Below are 18,221 nucleotides of genomic sequence, written 5' to 3' on the forward strand. Positions count from 1 at the left end.
GTTGTGGTGTGCAGCAGAATGAGAGCCATGATGGTGCTCTGGCACATCCAGGAGCTCAGTCCCTTGGGCAGTTCTGCTAATCAGTGATTTTTCCTTCTGAATTCTTTATAAAAATGTGCCAGTGCTTGCTCAGTAACTAAATGCACGCCCAGAAATGCTTTTGCCATGGTAGCTGTGCTGTGGTGGATGGTTGCTGTCACAGCACAGGGGTGGTGGTGTATGGGTAACACACCCTCCTGTGCTTGAGTTTGAAATAGCTCTTGTAGTACTTGTTAAATATGGCAAATGTGGTGTGCAACTGCCCTAGGCTAATTCAGGCAAGCACAAGTGGATTCTGATCTCACCACCTCCTGTTTAACACCATTATTCTGATTTGTGTTGTAGCACTGGTTATGGGGAGTGTTTGCTTGATGAGCCTTCATCAAGAACTTACACATTGCCTCAGCAGCTCCCAGGGCTGATTTATGACGTCAACAAACAATGTGAGTTAATTTTTGGACCCGGATCCCAAGTGTGCCCCTATATGGTAAGTGAAATTTCACACCTTATTTTTCCTGGTTTTGCCAGAGCAAAAAAAAGGTCTCCTGGGGTTGAATGAATGGCAGACTCACAATCCATCAACTTACTGTCAAGCTTGTGAGTTAATGATAAATCCTAGGGGGATAATTTTATAGAGGATCATCTGGTAAGGCATGTGGCACATATTTAATGTTTTGATCTCTGCAATCCCTTAAGCAGATGCAGTGTCGGCGACTTTGGTGTATCAACGTTGATGGTGCTCACAAGGGATGTCGAACCCAACACACACCTTGGGCTGATGGGACAGAATGTGAGCCTGGAAAGGTCTGTAATACCTGATGCTTTGTGCCTCAAGGCTCTATTTCCTTGGGCTCAGGCTGAGCATATCAGTCAAAATCATCTTACCCTAATGCCAGTGGTGTGGGGCACAGCTCTGACTGTAGTGGTGGAAGCCCAAAGCAGCTCGATGTGTGTTAAGCCTGGTGGTGCCTGGGACATCTCCAGCCCAGGTAACATGATTAAAGTCAACTGCTTGGCATAACATTGTTTAAAGCAGGTATTCCTTCTGGAGAGCTGATCTTTTGAAATTAATGCCCTTGAGTGAACTCTTGAGCAAAACTTTTGCAAACTTCCCTAAGCTTTTGTTAGAAATTGCCTATGTGATGTAAGCAATCAGTAATTCTGTGTAACATAAATTTGTCAGCTGGCTTTTCATCTTGACAACTTTTGAGTAAAATATAGAATTGGTTGACATTTTCTGTATGGAACATTTTTGGCAGTAATTCATAGAAACTTTCCATTTCCATGTGCAATGTTAATTTCCAGCTAGCATTGTGGTTTCTAGGATAAGTGTTTAATTTTCAGTTGTTCATATCTGTAGAAAAATAGTTGAGAGGATTTTTCTTTTATTGAGATACTGAAGCTTTTGCATAAAAATGCTAACTGGTTCTTAGCATTTGTGTCTGAACAAAAGTATTCTCCATCTGTGTCTAGCAAAAATAGTGTGATGTTATTCTATGTGGTGTAGCTTAAAATTTTGCTTTTCTGGCTCTTAAGATCAACGTTAATAACACTTTCTTTAGAAAGAGTCAAAGTTTTAAATCATAGTCTCTCAAATGTACTTTAATAAAAATTCTGGATGCTAATTTAAATATAGTTTTCCATAAAGGCTGTGGAACTCTTTGGAATATCTTTCGATGCATGTGTCTGAAAACTCAATTGTTCAATGACACTTGACTGATTTCCTTCAGGACAATGAGTATCATGTATCAATTTGCCTTCCTTTCTTAGGGAAAAGTGCAATTGCAGATTTTTTTTAATAGTTGAGAATGTGCAGTAGAGATGTAACTGGAATGTTTTTGTGTAAAATCTCCATTTTGAGTGTAGGTATCTGCAGAGTCCCTGTAACTTGAGACCTTGTGCCCTCAACTTCTCTGTTGGTGAGCTTGGGATCTGCTCACTGCTGAAAGATCAGCAATATCTTGGAAATTTTCTTAAAATTCCAAAAATCTAGGCTGCAGCAAACCTGCACTTACCCTTGGATATGACCAGAGTGATGTGCAAACAGCAGCACCCCCTCAGAGCCACCCCGTGTCATGCAGTGTCCAGCTGCATGGCTCTTAATAAAGACCATGTGAGAAAAATCATTGCAGGCCACAAATTCAGACAATCTGACAAGTTTAGACAAACTAGACAAGTGTGATCTGAACGTCTCAGCTGAGAGCAGATGGGCTCTTAAGAAAAGCTAATGCAGCCCACTGGTGTTTGGGCAATTAAACAAAAAGGCTTTATAGAGTAATTTTTCTGTCTGTATGTTCATCTAATTCAAGTTTTGATCATTGTAAACTCTGTCCTGCTTGGTATTTACTTGGGCTTGTAAAGTGCCAAGGTGCAAGTCTGAAGTGCTTTTCCCTGGAATAAATTGGTATTTTGGTACTCTGCTGTGGCCAGGAGCCATAGTCAAATGGCTGCTTGCTGACTAATGCCTCAAGTCTGCATGTTTAAAGCCCATGCTGTATGGGTTGGCAGATGGAGAAAATACCATACCATTTTTATGGAGATATCTTTGGAAATAAGAGAGCCTGAATAGCTAAAAAAAGATGTAGCTAAAACAACTGCGATGTAGATTTAACTGGGCTCTAAATTTACTCTTAAATCAAGGGTATTATAAAACATGGGAGTATTAACTTAAGCATATTTTGCATGTGAGGACACTGAATCTGATACTGCTAAATCAAGCCATAAGCCCAGCCCAGAGTCTGTCTTTGCTGGATGATGGTTTTACCATGTTCCACAGAACCAATTCATTGTTGGGTGGACATAAATCTCTGAAAGAAGATAAAGGGAGTTGTAAATTTGGCCACTCTCGTTGTGGTTTTCAGGGCTATTTAAAGAATGGTAACAGAAGAGCAGAAGAACAGTCATGATTTGTGTCTGCTGCCCTGTGGCAGCAGGTAGTGTGTCTGTTATGCATGCATGGAGCTGCACAGCCCCTTCTGCCCCCTGCTACTCCATTCAGCCAGCCTGCCCAGTGATGGGAGCTGGATTTGTGGAATTATCTGGAATCCCAGTGGCAAGACAAAGGAAAGGAAATTCTGCTGTAATGTCTTCCATCCTTGCTAGTGCTCTCCAGCTCCACTGTGTGTCTAAGATATTTTGAATTTGCTCCAGACAATCTGCCTTTTATTCTCTTCATTCTGTGACCTGTAAGCATCTAGGAAAGAGGACCCTGGCAGGCTTTTTAGTCTTTCTGCTGTATCTCAACATAGAAATCATTTTTAAAATACAAAAGGCACAAAGGTTGCACAGCCAGACTGTTCACAGTGTGGTTTCAAGAAGCACCATTGCATTTTCATCAGATAACCTTGCCATTTATTTAAAACAGCTTCTCTTTTCCTGCTTTGCTTTACCATCAACTGCAACCCCCAAATTTTTAATAAAATCAATGGATGTAGATGACTTCCTGGTTAATACTCAACCATGGGATGGGAGACATATAGGTCATGTCACGGTCTGTTAGCTGTGTTCATTCACTAGTTAGCTATTCAGTCATCTTCTCTGGGTCAGTGGTGCCAGGCATGACTCTGGTTAGATTTTTAGCTGTGAGCATCAACATTACTGTGAGAAGTTCTCCACTGGGACAGCACTGTTGGATTGGTGTCATGTATTTCTGTTGTTTAATGATAGCTGTCAGACCTCTTTGTAACTGTACAGGGACCCCAACCTTCAGGTTTTCAACCTATAAATGCCAGGAGGAGTTGTGCATTGTAAGGGTTTGTCTGGCAGCAAAGAAACAGGCCTTTCAGCTGATTTTATTGCTGTCCTTTACTGTCACAGATGGATTTTAGCCAGCTTTATCTGGGGAATCAGATCTTTAGATAAAAGCAAATCTAGGGCATTTTGCAGTCTAGAGACCATACTTGTCTCTGAGCAAACACCACATGCAGGACTCAAATTATGAGTTCTTCAGCTGTCCTGCAGGCCATGTCCATGGGTAGCTGCACTTGAGATCAGCTTTCTTCATCAGCAAAGCCATGTAACAAGTCAGCCTTCGTGGGCAAAAGGTGTCCCATGTGCTGCAGAGCTCGCATCCTGTGGGATGCACAGCCCCATGGCAGCTTGATTCTGCTCTGTTTTCCTAGGTAGCTTTATCTGAGATGGTTCATAAGGGTGTCTAAAAAAGCAGGATGAGCTTGTAGCGTGTCTTGACACAACCTTGTTGTGCTATTAGTGAAAGGGCTGGAAAAACATGGTGCATCAGCAAATTTGACCCTGTTCCCATAAAGATCATCAGATCTGAACAGCACCTGGTGCACAGAAATACTGCAAGGGAATATTTCAGTGATGCTCTCTGCCTGTATTCTGTAGTCTGTAGCCTTTTCTAATCTGAGCAATCAGCAATGTTTGGGTTTCCCATAATTACAAAGATACAAAGAGACAAAAGATTTAGGCATCTGCATGTCTCTGGGTTTAAATCAACTGTAGCAAGCACTGTTCGCTGAGAGGGGATTTTTTCATCTGCTCTGGTGAGGCCAGAAAGTGACTCTTCCCTAGACCCTCACTTCTGCAGAAGTCTGTGTAATCCATCTAGTAAACATACCCCAAAGCACATAATTTATACCATGAAAATAGGGATGCAGGCTTGCCAAGGTAACTTAATCCAGTCTTCCAAACAAAAGAAAGCAAGAGCCATAGCTGGAAAACAGAAGTGTAGACCAGGTCTTGGCAAGTCCCATGTTATGTCTGAGTGTAAAAGAAAAAAAGCCACTTGAAGTTGAGGAATTAATTTTTCTATTTTATTTGCCTTTTGGATTTGGAAGTTTTCTGCTTTAGGTAGCTGTGGGGAGGTTTGAGTTTTCCCTGATGTTTTTCCTCATTGCCTGTTGCCTCTCTGACATGGCACAGTTTCTGCAGCTCTCCAGGAAATCAGATATTCAGATATAGCAGCGTTTTGAAAAGCCAGTGCTGTGAGCTTGCTGTGCTGCTTAGCCCCAGTTAACAGGGAATATTCAGTGGTTGCTGTTGTCCTCATTCTTCACCCCATAAATCATTCCACAGACTCAGCACCTTGCCTTCACTTTGCCATTTAAGGATATGGAGAAAGAAAAATATGGGGGGGACAGACAAAATATAAAACGGTTCAGTTTTATTTGATCGCAAAATCACTGTGCGAGGCTGAGTCTTGTTGCCCAGGCTGGTCAATGTCAGTAAAGCAGCACAATCCCACCTTTGCCATGTCTCTCCTTCATGTGCAGCACTGCAGGTTTGGGGTGTGCGTGCCCAAGGAGCGGGAGGCGCCGCCGGTGATCGACGGAGCCTGGGGCACCTGGAGCCCCTTCGGGACGTGCTCGAGGACCTGCGGCGGCGGCATAAAGACGGCGATTCGTGAGTGCAACAGGCCCGAGTGAGTGCACAGAGGGGGAAAAGCAGTTTGGGTTGCCCAGATGGGCTGAAATCAACCTTGGCTGTCCCCAGTCCTTGTGGGCACCAAGGACAGGTGGCTCTCCCCTGGGGATGGGTGGCTTTGGCCGGCGTGGGGGAGGCAGGGTCCGGTCATTGGTGTGTGGGTGAAGTGCTCTAAAAAGGGATTGCTTCAGCAATGAGGGATAAAAAGCTGATAGCTCCATGGGTTTATTACCTTCTGTTTTCCTGTGGAGGCACAGCTGGGGTCCCACTTCCAGAGGTGTTTTTCTTTCTCAATGCTGTAATTCTGAAAGGAGTGAGAAAGTAAGGAGCCTTCCTTCTTCACCATTTTACCCCTGCTTCAGTTGCTTTTGCAGCTGTTCCTACAGGCCTTTATAATAAAATTTTCTACTGTTTTATTCCTGCTTTGTCTGGTTTTGCAGTTTTTGGCTGCTTTTGCAGCTGATCCTTTATACAGTTACATTTCAGCTGGTGCAGACTAGCCAAACCTCAGCAGAAATCTGTGCCCTATTAAAAAGTGGCACTCAAAAATGTTTGCTATCAGCCTGGAATGTAAAATCCTGCACTCTTTGAAATGGTGAGGAATTTTGCTGTGGGCTTCAAGGAGACAAATATGTCACTGGTGCAATAGTAATAGCTTGAGCAACTGGTATGAAAGCAGTCTGTTTATGTAAATTGTGAATTGTGCTGGTCTGTTTAACTGCCTTCTTGCAGAAGAAGAGAGGGCAGGAGGCTTTCTGGGTTTTTATTTGGGACTGAGATACAAAGAGGAGAAGGTCTGTGGGGTCTTAAAAAGATTCCTATTTTTCATCACTAGTGTTGGATGGTTTATTGCCAAGGAAATTGCCATTAGGGATGTGTTAGTGATAGTTTCATCACTGCTAATGGGAATAGGGAGAGCTTATACCTATGACACTGGTGGTGTAGTAACAGGAGAAGCTGCTCAGCACAGCTGGGCAAGTGTCAAAAGTTGAGGCTGAGAGAGTAGGACACCAGCACGTTAATTAAAACAATGCTAAGAAAAACACACGTGGGAAGGGATCTCATCTGGCTGTGCTGAGTCAGCACACTCCATATGGTCTTCAGTAGCCATGGAAAGACAAAAACAAAGCATCTTTCCAGCTCTGCTGCTGAAACTTTGGATGCTGTCAGCAAGAGGTGTTCCTGTTTTCTGAGAGGCATCTATTCAACTGATAGCTTTTTGTGATAGAAAATCTCCTTTATCCTAAAGGCTAACCAAGGGATTTGAAATTCTATGTTCCCTGATAGCTTGTGGCTTGTATCCTGCTGCTTCGGTAGGTGTATTGCTGTGGCTGGGATTTGCAAAAGCACCTAAACACACTTGCCACCAAGCTGGCCAAGAAATCCTTATGATTGATAGTGGTTATTTTCCAGGTCCCCTTTCCAGAGCCTTGTGCTGGCACTGACCTCTCTTTTCCAGCCCCTCACAAGGTCTGTGTGAGGAGCAGTCTGTCCTGGCACCATCCACCGAGCTTTTCACTGATTGTTGGATTCTGCCTGTAATCTGACACCATAGTGTGAGCTCCCACCACCTGTGTCCCCATTATCGTGGGGCTGCTAAAACGATGCAAATAGATGAGACCCCACTGGATACTCTCTTGCCTTTTCCCCTTTTCAAAGTACTTCAAAAACAGACAGTTTCTCCTTTGTTACAGAAGGCAGCAAACCCAACCCAGATACCTGGAGTAAGGTCCAAAATAATTCTCAGTATAACTTTTATATTCAAAAATTATTTAGCTGTTTCAAGTTTTTTCTGTGCATGAGGATCTAGGGTGGGATCTTGCATCCAGTAAAAAATTGTGTTAAATCTGGTACTGAAAATTACATCCTTTTCCTCCATGGTACAGAAAGTAAGGCTGCAGTTCCTGCGTCTCTTTGTAGAGTGCTCTGACACCTACAGGGATGTGTATCCTGCAGGGATGCAGGAAGAGAGCTGTAAGCCTCTGGAATGGCAACAGACTGTTTTGACATACCCTGAAGGAATGTGTTTGCTAACCAGACCAGACCCTCTCCACTGAGATTGCCCACATGGGAATTTGAGCCTGGCTGGTGGACAAAGCCCATGGCTGCACTCATCCTCAGAGGCTCGGTGGTGCAAGCCCTGGCTTTCTTTGAAAGACATGTTGCAGTATTATGGGAAATGGCATATTTGATAAAATGTCAGTACCAGAAGCTCTGTTTTCAGGAATGGCTTTTTGGATGGGGGAGTGTTATCTCTGTATATGAGTCAGATGACATTTGCATTTTAGTCCATCACAGAAGTATCCACCTGTGCTGAAAACTGGCTGAGCCTGACGTGTAAACACACGTATAGAAAACTGTGCTAGCCACCAACCAATTCCCAGTCCTAGGGCTTCCTGGAATGCAGGGAAGGATATTTCAAACTGATCTGTGCACACTGGAGCTTCACAGATTTTTCTGCAGTCATGCATGAGCACAGGTACATGGGCAAATGTGCAAATGAACACATGTGCCCTGGAGTTAATTCTGCTGGGGCTTTGCCTTGTGACAACCTCGGTGCTCCCAGGCAGAGCTGCTGCTCATGGGGCAGGTACAAAGCACCCCCAAAACAGCACTTCTTGGCAGAGTGTTTGTACCTGGTGCTCCAGGACTGCTGGGTGCTGCCTCAAAATCTGCAAGTGAGAATGCTCAAGGTGATGGATTAAGCATCATTTATTTCAGAAGTGTTTGGGTGGGAATGGGGATGAGACCCCATCATTCCCTGAGACCTTCTCATTCCCAGAAACTCCCTGAGAGTTTCTGGGCTGCTGGGAGGAGAGCAGTGGGTCTGGGGTGTGTGCAGGAGCTTGTCAGGAAAATGATACTGGATTGAAAGTGGGTCCACGCTGGCTATTAAGTGGTCAAATAGATGATTCAGAGAGAAGGGAAATGGAAGCAAAACAAGGAGGTTTCTATGCATGTACTGCTTTCCCTTCTGTCTCTGTGGTACATAGTTGATGATCCATAAAAATATTACACAGAATGAAGTATGCTGTATTTCTTCATGATACTGAAAATCGATGTTATATGAGGGTGACTTATTTTTCAGGGTCAGCTCTTTCTGTCCCCCAGACTCTGTGAGAAGCAATGCTGGTTAAAAACACTCTGGAACTGTCAGGGGACTTTGGAGCTGTTTTTAAATGTCAGAAGTGTGAGTGTGCTTCAGCCCCCAACACTGCCTGCAAGGAAATTTACTGCCATGGTTACACAGCTGACAGTTTGCAACATGGTGGCAAGCTTTAGCATCCTTCAGTTTGTGGTGTGTCCATGTGTCAATGTTATATCAATCTCAGGGGTCATGTCTAGAGAAGAGAAAGAGTAGCTTGGGATTTTTGGATTTTATCAGACATACCTTAAAAAAAAAAATAGGTTCCTGCATGTTCTCCATGTTCTCCTTAAGTAAATAGTTAAGAATTTCATTTTAGTGAAATTGATTTATATTGGAAGCAATGTGGTTGCCATAAAAATGTTACAATTGCAATTTAAAAAAAAAATGTCCGCTTAAAGGTTTCAATAACTCAGGGACTTTATCAAACTGCAACAGTCCTGCAGAGGTACAAATGCTTTTGAAGTGAAAATGCTGGATCCTCTTAATGCCCTCATGAATGACTCAGGCTCACCCAGGTCTGGACTGTGCTGTTGCCATGATTAAGAGCTTTCCCTGTGTACTGTGTAGTAAGATGGTTGAGCTGTCCCTTAGTGGCTAGAGGTAGCTCGTGTGCCTGCATGGGAATAGTCCATGGGATGGGCTCTGGTATTGGGAAACCCCCAGCAATTGCCATTGTGCCTGCAAGGCAAGGAGGAGTTTGGGCTGTGTCTGCACTCACTGCTGTGCTGGGATAGCCCTGGAGCTGTACCAAGTGCAATCAAGTAAGTTCTTTGAAGTTCTTTGTCACAACAAGGTGGACAACAAATTAAATCAGTAAAAACCAGGTTTAGACTTACTCCTCCAATAGGAACTGTAAATCAATCTGTGATCAGGAATCTGCAGTTGTTTGGGCTTTTTATCACTTGTACTTGCTTAATTGCAAACACCAGAAACCTTTGTAAGTGACAGACATTTCACTTCCAGACGGCCTGTGAGAACTGCCCTCAGAGCAGGTAGAGCTGATGTTTGTAGCTCTTGCTCAGGGCTGTGCCTGAGGACAAATGCTCCCGTGGCATTTAGGATAGGACTAGAGGAGTCTGCACCACAGCAGTGAGGATCTCAGTGACTGGAGGATGCTGACAGGAAAAATCCCGTGTGTGTAACTGGTGGTGCTCAGCATCTCACTTGCAGCTGCTCAAGGAGGCAACTCCCTCTGCCAAACCTGTGACTATCCCTAGTGTGGTGCTGATGGGGTGGTGAGAAGTCTGCCTGCCTGTCCTGGTTTTGCAGGCAGTCTTTTGGCAAGGGCAAGCTGTTCTGTGCTTCTGTCTCTTATTTCTTTCACAGGAACTCTGCTACTTGAGTCACAAGGAATTTTTGAGTGTAAGAGTGGAAATTTGTTATTTGTGGGAGAAAAGGCACTGCTGGGCTTCCTGGGTGGTGGAGGTGCAGAGATGCTAAAAAATTCTGTTCAGCTGCAAGAACTTGTTGACTCTGAGTAGAGACTATTGTGCCTGTGCAGGGGGATGCTGTTCCTTTTGGTAGAGGTGCATGAAACATGGAGATCTCATGGTGAGCATCTCTATTCTGCAGGAAGGGGTGGTTCCCATTTATCACTCATTCATTTGCATCTTGAAGGATTCTCCAAGTGTGCAAATCTTGTGTGTGTTCCTTCCCAACTGAGCTCCAAGGCAAGGAGCATTCTGCCAGTATCCCTGGGGCACAGATGGGTTCCTGGTCCCCAGGCAAGGCAGAGCTGATCCTGAAGAACAGCCCTGGAAGGCTGGAGTTGTGTGTACCAGGATGTTGGAGCCTGGCAAGTTGCTCTTCTGATTGAACTTCTTGCAAGTGCAGGTGCTCATTTTTCAGGGAGTAGGTAGAAGATGTAAGTTTGGTGGTTATTTTGATGTGCAGCTCATTCTTGCACCACTGCTGGCAGCAAATGGAATGGAAGAGGCTCTTTCAGTCCTCAGAGTGATGTTCTCTGACAAAGGCTTCTTCTACACATGAGAAAAATAGTTGTATGACTACAGCCCTGAATCTGTGAGTCAGGAAATTTAAAATGATAGTTTCTCCTAGTCTTATCCACTGGGTTTTATGTGGCTTGGATGGAGTCTCTCTTCTCAGTTTATACCAATGTCATCCTGCTGTAAAATGGTGTAAGTTATTTATTGGCCATTTTTGGTGCTTTCTGGAACATATGGAGGTAAAGTTGTTTCAAAGTGCTCAACAATACCGTTTCTAACGTTTGGGGCTAGAAATCATGAGGAACTAAGTGCTCCTGACCTTTCAGCCTCTGCAGGGAAGGAAGCCTTTTCACCTGTAATGTTTAGTTATTTGCAACCCACTAAATCAAAGGCAAATTGTCAGCCGTGAAATCCATAGGACTGATGGGGTTGTAAGGAGACATGGGCCTGAGTGGGATCTCTCAGTGTGAAAATAAATCCTCAGGTAGGGAGGAAGATGTTGCTCTTCCTTCCTGGTTTCTCTTACTACCATGGCATCCATCAGAAAGCAAATATTCTCTTTTCCGTGCCTTTTTATTGCATATATGGGGGTTTTTACACAGATTTTTTTGTTAGACACCGGCATAGCATTTCCTGCTTGTCAACATGGGATATTAATTAGAGATAGCCACAAAGACAGAGCCCACAAAATGCTGTTGCAAATCCTGACTGTACTGAACAGGCTGCAGAATTGCAATTCCACCTCATTTTCAGCCTGATGTTGTCTCTGCAGACCCAAAAACGGTGGGAAATACTGCGTGGGCCGCCGCATGAAGTTTAAATCCTGCAACACAGAGCCGTGCTCAAAGCTGAAGAAGGATTTCCGGGATGAGCAGTGCGCCGACTTTGACGGGAAGCACTTCAACATCAACGGGCTGCCCACGAACGTGCGCTGGGTTCCCAAATACAGCGGCAGTAAGTGGCTGGGGGGATGCAGATCCTGCCTCCTGGATTGCTGCCTGCGGGTGAGGTGAGGGCATTCAGATAACGTGCTCCTGGTGTCCCTCCCTCCCCCCGCAGTCCTGATGAAGGATCGGTGCAAGCTCTTCTGCCGGGTGGCGGGGAACACGGCCTATTACCAGCTGCGGGACCGCGTCATCGACGGGACGCCCTGCGGCCCCGACACCAACGACATCTGCGTGCAGGGCCTCTGCCGGGTAATCCTTGTCCCTCCTCCTCACCAAAGCTTTGTAGGGCAGGCTGGCGCTCCTGCGCCGTGCTCCAGGCAGCTGTCGGCGTGTCCTCTTCGCTCAGAGGATGCCAGCAGTGTGTGCAGACTCTGTAAGCACCAAAGGGTCTGAAACCTGTGCCAGTCTCCAGATTTGCCAAGGAGCCACACATGGAATCATAGGATCATTTAGGCTGGAAAAGACCTTTGAGGTCAAGTCCAGCCATTAACCCAGCACTGCCAAGTCCACCACTAAACCATGCCCCCAAGTGCCATATCTAGATGTCTTCTTATACCACCAGGGAGGATGACTCCCACCACTGCCCAGAGCAGCCTGTGGCACTGTTTGACAACCTTTCTGGTGAAGAGTTATTTCCTAATATCAAATCTAAACATCCCCTGTTGAATGTTGAGGCTGTTTTCTCTTGTCCTGTTGCTTGTTACCTGTGAAAAGAGCCTGATCCCCCCTGGCTACAACTTCCTTTCAGGTAGTTGTAGAGAGTGAGAAAGTCTTTCCTGAGCCTCTTTTTCTCCAGGCTGGGCTCCCCAGCCCCCTCAGCCACTCCTCATCTTACTCTAGAGCTCTTCTTGGGACACAGTCAAGTGGAAGATCTTTGCACACCTGCCCTAAGTTACTGAGGGCTGTGGAGTCCCAGCCTAAATCCCAATGTTGCTTCCTTCTGTGCTTTGCACCAGTTCTTCCTGATCACACCCCAGAGCCCTACATTTCCATTCACAATTGTTCTTTGCACTTTTCATTATGGGAACAACTGATGCAAGAATTTTTTTCTAGTAAAGGCATTACCTGGTGCTAACAGTTGTTCTGATTCTTGCTTTGTAAAAAAGCCTTTTGTTGTAAAACCTTGTGGGATGGCCACACTGTAAATCAGTGGAAAAATGTGGGGAAGCAAACCAGTTTATCTCACAGCAGCCTTTTGCATACACAGCTTTTGTGTGCCTTAATTAGGAGATTTGTCAATGCTGTTCTAGTCTGTGTTTGCTCAATCTATTTTTTTCAATTTTTCTCTTAAAGCAAGCTGGATGTGATCATGTGCTGAATTCAAAAGCAAGAAGAGATAAATGTGGTGTTTGTGGTGGGGATAATTCTTCATGCAAAACTGTTGCAGGCACATTTAACACGGTGCATTATGGTAAGAATCTGTTGCTAAAAACTTTATAGTGAAAAATGTGTGTCTATAAAAGCCATTACGACACTTAATCTACAAAAACACTGATGTAAAACACAATATCCTTCTAGCTATAGTATATTCCATTTTATAACTATTTATGCTATCCCTAAATGAAAAGTATCAGTTTGTGTAATGTGAGGTAACTTAGCTCATTTCCCTTCCCCTGTAGAAAACAAATCAAGTGCCTGTGTAATAGCCTTGACTTTCTGTTGAATCTTTCCTAGGTTATAACATTGTGGTTCGCATCCCAGCTGGTGCCACCAATATCGATGTGCGTCAGCACAGTTACTCAGGGAAACCAGAGGATGACAACTACCTGGGTGAGTTGTACTCCTTATTTCACTCCAGAAATCTGCTTGGTTGTCTGATTGTGGTGATATATCTATTGGCAGCTCTCTGCTAGGGAGGTTGAAGAATTCATTTAAGGGAGATGTTTTCTTGGTGAGAATTTTTCTATGTCTGCCAAACATTCAGCCTTATCTTCTTTCTTTTTTTTTTCCGTTCATGCCATCCTAGATGCAAAGTTTGGCAGGTTCACCAGTTATAAGAAATATTCCCTTAGGGTGTGTCTAGGGCTGTGAGGGACTGTTGAGCCTGGGTGGGAGCTGAGGGATAAAACTGGGAATCAAACAGGATTCTGAGCTCTGCTGGAGTCTCCTCACTGCAACTTTATCTCTGCTGTCACCATGCTTTGGCTGGTGCCATGTCCTGAAAGATGTTTGTGCAAACATACAAAGAAAAATTATTTTATATTCTTCTGAGAATAATAATTCTTATTTCACTTAGAGTGAGGCCTTCTTGTCCCTGCCTGATAGTGACATGTAACTGTAAAGAAATACCCTGCACCGAAGTTGTTGATTTGATTTAAACGTAACAGTAACTTGGCCTGTGCTGTTGGACTTTCATAGTCACTGTTTTCTCTAATCTGTGGCTCTATCCTTAGAGGCAGATGAAAATGCTTGTGGTGCTGTGTTAGACCACTCTGCTATATGCACATATATGCTGTTAGCATGGCCCTGAGTGTCTTTTACACCGTGATCACTAACTCAGCCCATTGATAGTTCTCTTTGGGTTCAGTAACAGAGATAATATAAATGAACATCATGACTGATGTTATACTTGCCAGTTGAAGGCTGGTTTTGCCACTAAGTTCTGTTGGGGGTCTCTCAGAATCTCTGGTCCTCCTCTTTTGTACACTCTACCTTGCACCACCAGATGTGTTCCTGTAGCACAGAGTCCTGGACTTACATCTTTGAACAGGACACTTCATCTTGTTCTGTCTCACCAATTTTCTGTAATTGGGTAGGCTACAAAGGGGAGTTGGCTGGTGGCCCCTCGCCTGTCAAAGGTAAAAGGACTAATTTAAGAACACGTACCAGAGACTGCCATGCACCAAAGGGAGGCAATGCTGACAGCCTTGGCTGTTGCTCTGAAATGCCATTTATGTGGCTGGACCCTTCATTGAGGCAAAAAGTTTAGGTAGTGCAGCATGAATGCACATCAGAACCAAAAAAATGTTACTGAGGTCTCAGAGTTTTCTGTCTTGGAGGAGGGAGCCAAACTTTATTCTTCCTCTTTCCTGGAAAAAACAATCCTCCCTATGTTATGCCTATTCAAACTGGTTCAACCCAGAGGGAGCCCCAAACTTCTCAGCTCTTCTTGGAGGGCCTTTAATCTTCTTGGGAAACAATGAAGTCAAATCTTCTTTAATGTTGCTTTAATATTGCTGGGAAAGCATCTCTTCACATTAGGCCTGACTGGAAGCAAATGAGAAGTGTGCATGTGTCCACTTACTTTGCAGCTCACTGAGTGTGAAATCTTGGGCCCTCAGTTACTGTGAACCTTGTAGTGGCTTAACAATTTAGGAGGAATTTGATGTTGTCATCAAGTCTGAGATGTACTTACTGTTATGGGAGATACAGTAAAAGAGAAGGAATCCTTTAATGAGTTTCACTACTGCCTACTAACTTTGAAACCTCCAAAATGTGAAACCTGGTTGAGTATAGCCTCTGTTTTGTGAGGTTTTCTCCATCTATGTCTGTTTGCTACTGAGCAGTGTTTTGCTTCATTATCTCTCCTCATTTGTTGGAAAAACCTTCCCTTTGGTGTTTTGGTGTTTAAATTTTTCAGTACAGGGGCTTTTTAGTAACGTAGCTGTGATGGGTGAAATGGTGGGGAAACTAACTTAGGAAATTAGCTACATAATCGCATTAGTGTGAAGTTGTGCAGCAGACTGCTGTTTTCAGGAAACTGTTCCTTTTATAAAGTATTTAGGCTTTAAGCCTCCAGTGCTCTCGCATACCTTAAGATTTGGAATAATAAAAAGTATGGGGGAAAGAGGGAGAGGGAGACAAAAAGGGGGAGATACTGACCAAACGCCCTGTAATTATATACTAGAAAATTATGTTTAGGTAATTAGAGTGTGTACATTTACCCTAAGAACACACCTGGAAACACCAGGGAAGCCAGCCTATCTACACAGCTAATGAAAATGTTTGGGCAGGATTATTTCTGTGGTATGTGTGGGGATACATCCTATGTGTGCTCTGTGCAGCAGCAAGCCCAGGATTCCTTTTGGATATCTCTGCATTGGGTTTTGTCTGAACCATTTAGCAACAACTTCAGGAATTCAGCCTTCATTTTTAGGAGGCTTTCCAGTGGAAAAAAGAAAGCACAATGTCTGCAAGAGCTCTGCTGCTCACTTTACATCCTTTGTGTTTGAGAGTCCCAGTGGGCTTTTCCCCCCACCCCAAGGGAAAGGAGCACTGAGAGCACAACCCACGTTGTTATGTACGTATGAGTTAATTCTGCCTCTTTAGTTCTTGTTTTTTGCACCTATGCAGCCTTATCTAACAGTCAAGGAGACTTTATATTAAATGGAGACTTTGTCGTCAGTATGTTTAAAAGGGAGATCAAAGTTGGGAATGCTGTGATCGAATACAGCGGCTCTGATAACACTGTTGAAAGGATTAATTCTACAGATCGGATTGAGCAAGAAATAACACTTCAGGTGAAGTATATGTTGTGTGTATGAACAAATCTGCCCAGAATTGTTGGGCTGAAAACAGTGGGCAGTGATGTCTGTTGGTTTACTCTGCCTCATTTTTCTTCCTCTCAGGTTTTATCAGTGGGCAATTTGTACAATCCTGACGTTCGTTACACATTCAATATCCCTATTGAGGACAAACCTCAGCAGTTTTACTGGAATGAGCATGGCCCGTGGCAGCCCTGCAGTAAGCTCTGCCAAGGTGGGTGCTTGGGAAGGCTTAGTTTTGTCCTGGATTCATTTGAGGTCTGGGCATTGCTGTCAGATCCTTCTCTGTTTGATTTCTTCGAGATTCTCACCCTGTGGGTACGATTGGTTCCCTGGTCTGCAGTGGAGGGTAACATCCTACAAGGTGCTTCTGGGTTTCAGAGCAGGGCACCTTACAGCCCCTCCCAGCCAGATGAGCTTCACAACCTGGTTTGCAGGTGAGGAAGCTGAAGCACAGAAAAGGTCATGAGGCATTTCCTAAGGCTGCAAAATGCACCAGTGTCTGGTTTTGGGTCTGACATCCAATCATTAGCAGTGCCCACCCTGCTAAATACTCACTCAGAATCCATCCTTGTGGGGGTACTGCAGCACTTTGCCTGTGTCCGTCCTATCTGCAATAAACCCCTTCTGCTCAGCTTAGTCTTAAACACCCTCCCTGTTTCTGAGGTAGAAAAGCACACCTAAACATCTCTTAAATACTGCTATGAAAGGTGTAAGAGAAATAACTGAACTGATCACTTTGCTGTGTGACTCAGACCATGGTTTTCTCTGTGCAGGAGAACGAAAAAGGAAGCCTGTGTGTAAGAGAGAGTCAGATCAGCTCACGGTGTCAGACCAGCGATGCGATCGAATTCCCCAGCCTGACCCCACCACTGAGCCTTGTAACACAGAATGTGAATTAAGGTGCACTGTGCTCAGCCATGTATATAAATAACATTGTGTACTTATTATTTGCTCTTCTTTCCTTTCACTTCTCACCATAATTCCCTTTCTCACCAGCCTATATTAGAGTTTGAAAATGAAAAGGATTGGTAGTTGCTTCTTTGTCAACCAAGAGGGGTTGTCATCCACCAGTGGTGTTTTTGAAAAGCACTTTTCAATGCTTTTACATTTCTCTTGCTGGATTCAGTTAGGGTTAACTATAACAAAAATTCTCTAATGTTGAAAAATCTCCCTGTGCAATAGAGGGCCTGAAATTTGCATCTGCCTGGATAAGAGGTGCTCAGCACCATTCAAAGATGGGAAAACATATACTTAAAGCAAAAGTTATAGCCTTATAGCTAAGACTTGCATTTATCATTGTTTATTTAAAGCAAAGAATAGGCTTAAGTGTACAATGGCTTTGGGGCTTTCCCCAGACAATTCCAGGCAAGCTGGAATTGGTGGAGCACAGCCTAAATCATCACAACCCATTTTCGTTTAGAAAGCAATCTGTTTTCCTTTCTAGGGCTTAAATATGGTGGCATTAAGCAGCTGCTGGTGAAGCAATTGAGGTGGCCAAGTTTCCCGAGGGGTTTCTCCAGCCCTGCTAAAGCTGTGCAGGGCCGGGTTGTCGCGGTAACAGCTGTTGCCATTGCAACAGGTTGGAAACTTGAGAAGGGCAAACGCAGGAGGCTGAAAAGCATGCAGGGATGTGAGGCTCCCACCAGTCAGGGGCTATTGATTCCAAATCCTCTTGAATCTTATTCTTCTCTGGGCTTTGAGAGTTTGCTCTCTTGGCTTGGGAGCTCCCTGGCTGCCCAGGCACAGGCAGCAGCCCAAGGGTCTCCAGGGCCCCCAGAGGATGTCACTGCCTCCTCCCTGAGAAGCCACCTCTGCCAGGTGTGAAGGGCAATGGGCTCCTGTTGGTTCAGGGTCTCCAGCACCTCCCTGGGTCAGGCCTCATGTCCAGCATCTCTTTGCAGAGCTGGGCTGATATGAGGCAGGGGTGTATCCCCAGGTGGGTCCGTGGGGGCCTCCAGCATCACCCTTATTGTCCATCTCACAGAGGAGGAGCAAGCTGGAAATCTGTCTGTCAAGAGGGAACACTTCTAATCCCTGCTGACACAGCTAGGGCTTGAGTGTCTTGTAGCAAGTCATTTGCCCGTCCATTGGAGAGCTGAAACTGCTTTGTGGGTGTCCTGCAATGTGGAACACCTGTCAAGCCTGTGCAGATCATTTTCTGATGCTGTATTTTCCAGCTTTTAGTTTTCAGATGCTGAGCTGGCAGGTGCAAAGGAACATGGGGTGAAAAGCTTTCAGAAGCTTTCAGAGCACTGTTCCTTGATTGGCC

The 18,221-nt window shown here is 44.6% G+C and overlaps 1 protein-coding gene across 5 annotated transcripts in view; it reads left to right on the forward strand.

Moving 5' to 3' along the window:
* The window catches only part of ADAMTS9 (ADAM metallopeptidase with thrombospondin type 1 motif 9), an 80,402-nt gene that overhangs the window by 19,673 nt on the left and 42,508 nt on the right, over positions 1-18,221 (forward strand). For 4 of the 5 annotated variants that reach the window (XR_010082295.1, XM_063411806.1, XM_063411809.1 and 1 more), the window contains 10 exons: positions 385-526; positions 736-843; positions 5,274-5,422; positions 11,291-11,472; positions 11,578-11,714; positions 12,759-12,876; positions 13,140-13,235; positions 15,759-15,925; positions 16,034-16,163; positions 16,726-16,852. Coding sequence is in view for 4 of the 5 variants with exons in the window: in XM_063411806.1 (XP_063267876.1) it covers positions 385-526; positions 736-843; positions 5,274-5,422; positions 11,291-11,472; positions 11,578-11,714; positions 12,759-12,876; positions 13,140-13,235; positions 15,759-15,925; positions 16,034-16,163; positions 16,726-16,852 (1,356 nt within the window). In the remaining variant the exon portion in view is untranslated. The remainder of the gene's footprint in view (positions 1-384; positions 527-735; positions 844-5,273; positions 5,423-11,290; positions 11,473-11,577; positions 11,715-12,758; positions 12,877-13,139; positions 13,236-15,758; positions 15,926-16,033; positions 16,164-16,725; positions 16,853-18,221) is intronic. The other variant, XM_063411808.1, reaches the window with a different exon arrangement.

Source organism: Prinia subflava, chromosome 14 (assembly GCF_021018805.1).
Source record: "Prinia subflava isolate CZ2003 ecotype Zambia chromosome 14, Cam_Psub_1.2, whole genome shotgun sequence".
Lineage (NCBI taxonomy): Eukaryota > Metazoa > Chordata > Aves > Passeriformes > Cisticolidae > Prinia > Prinia subflava.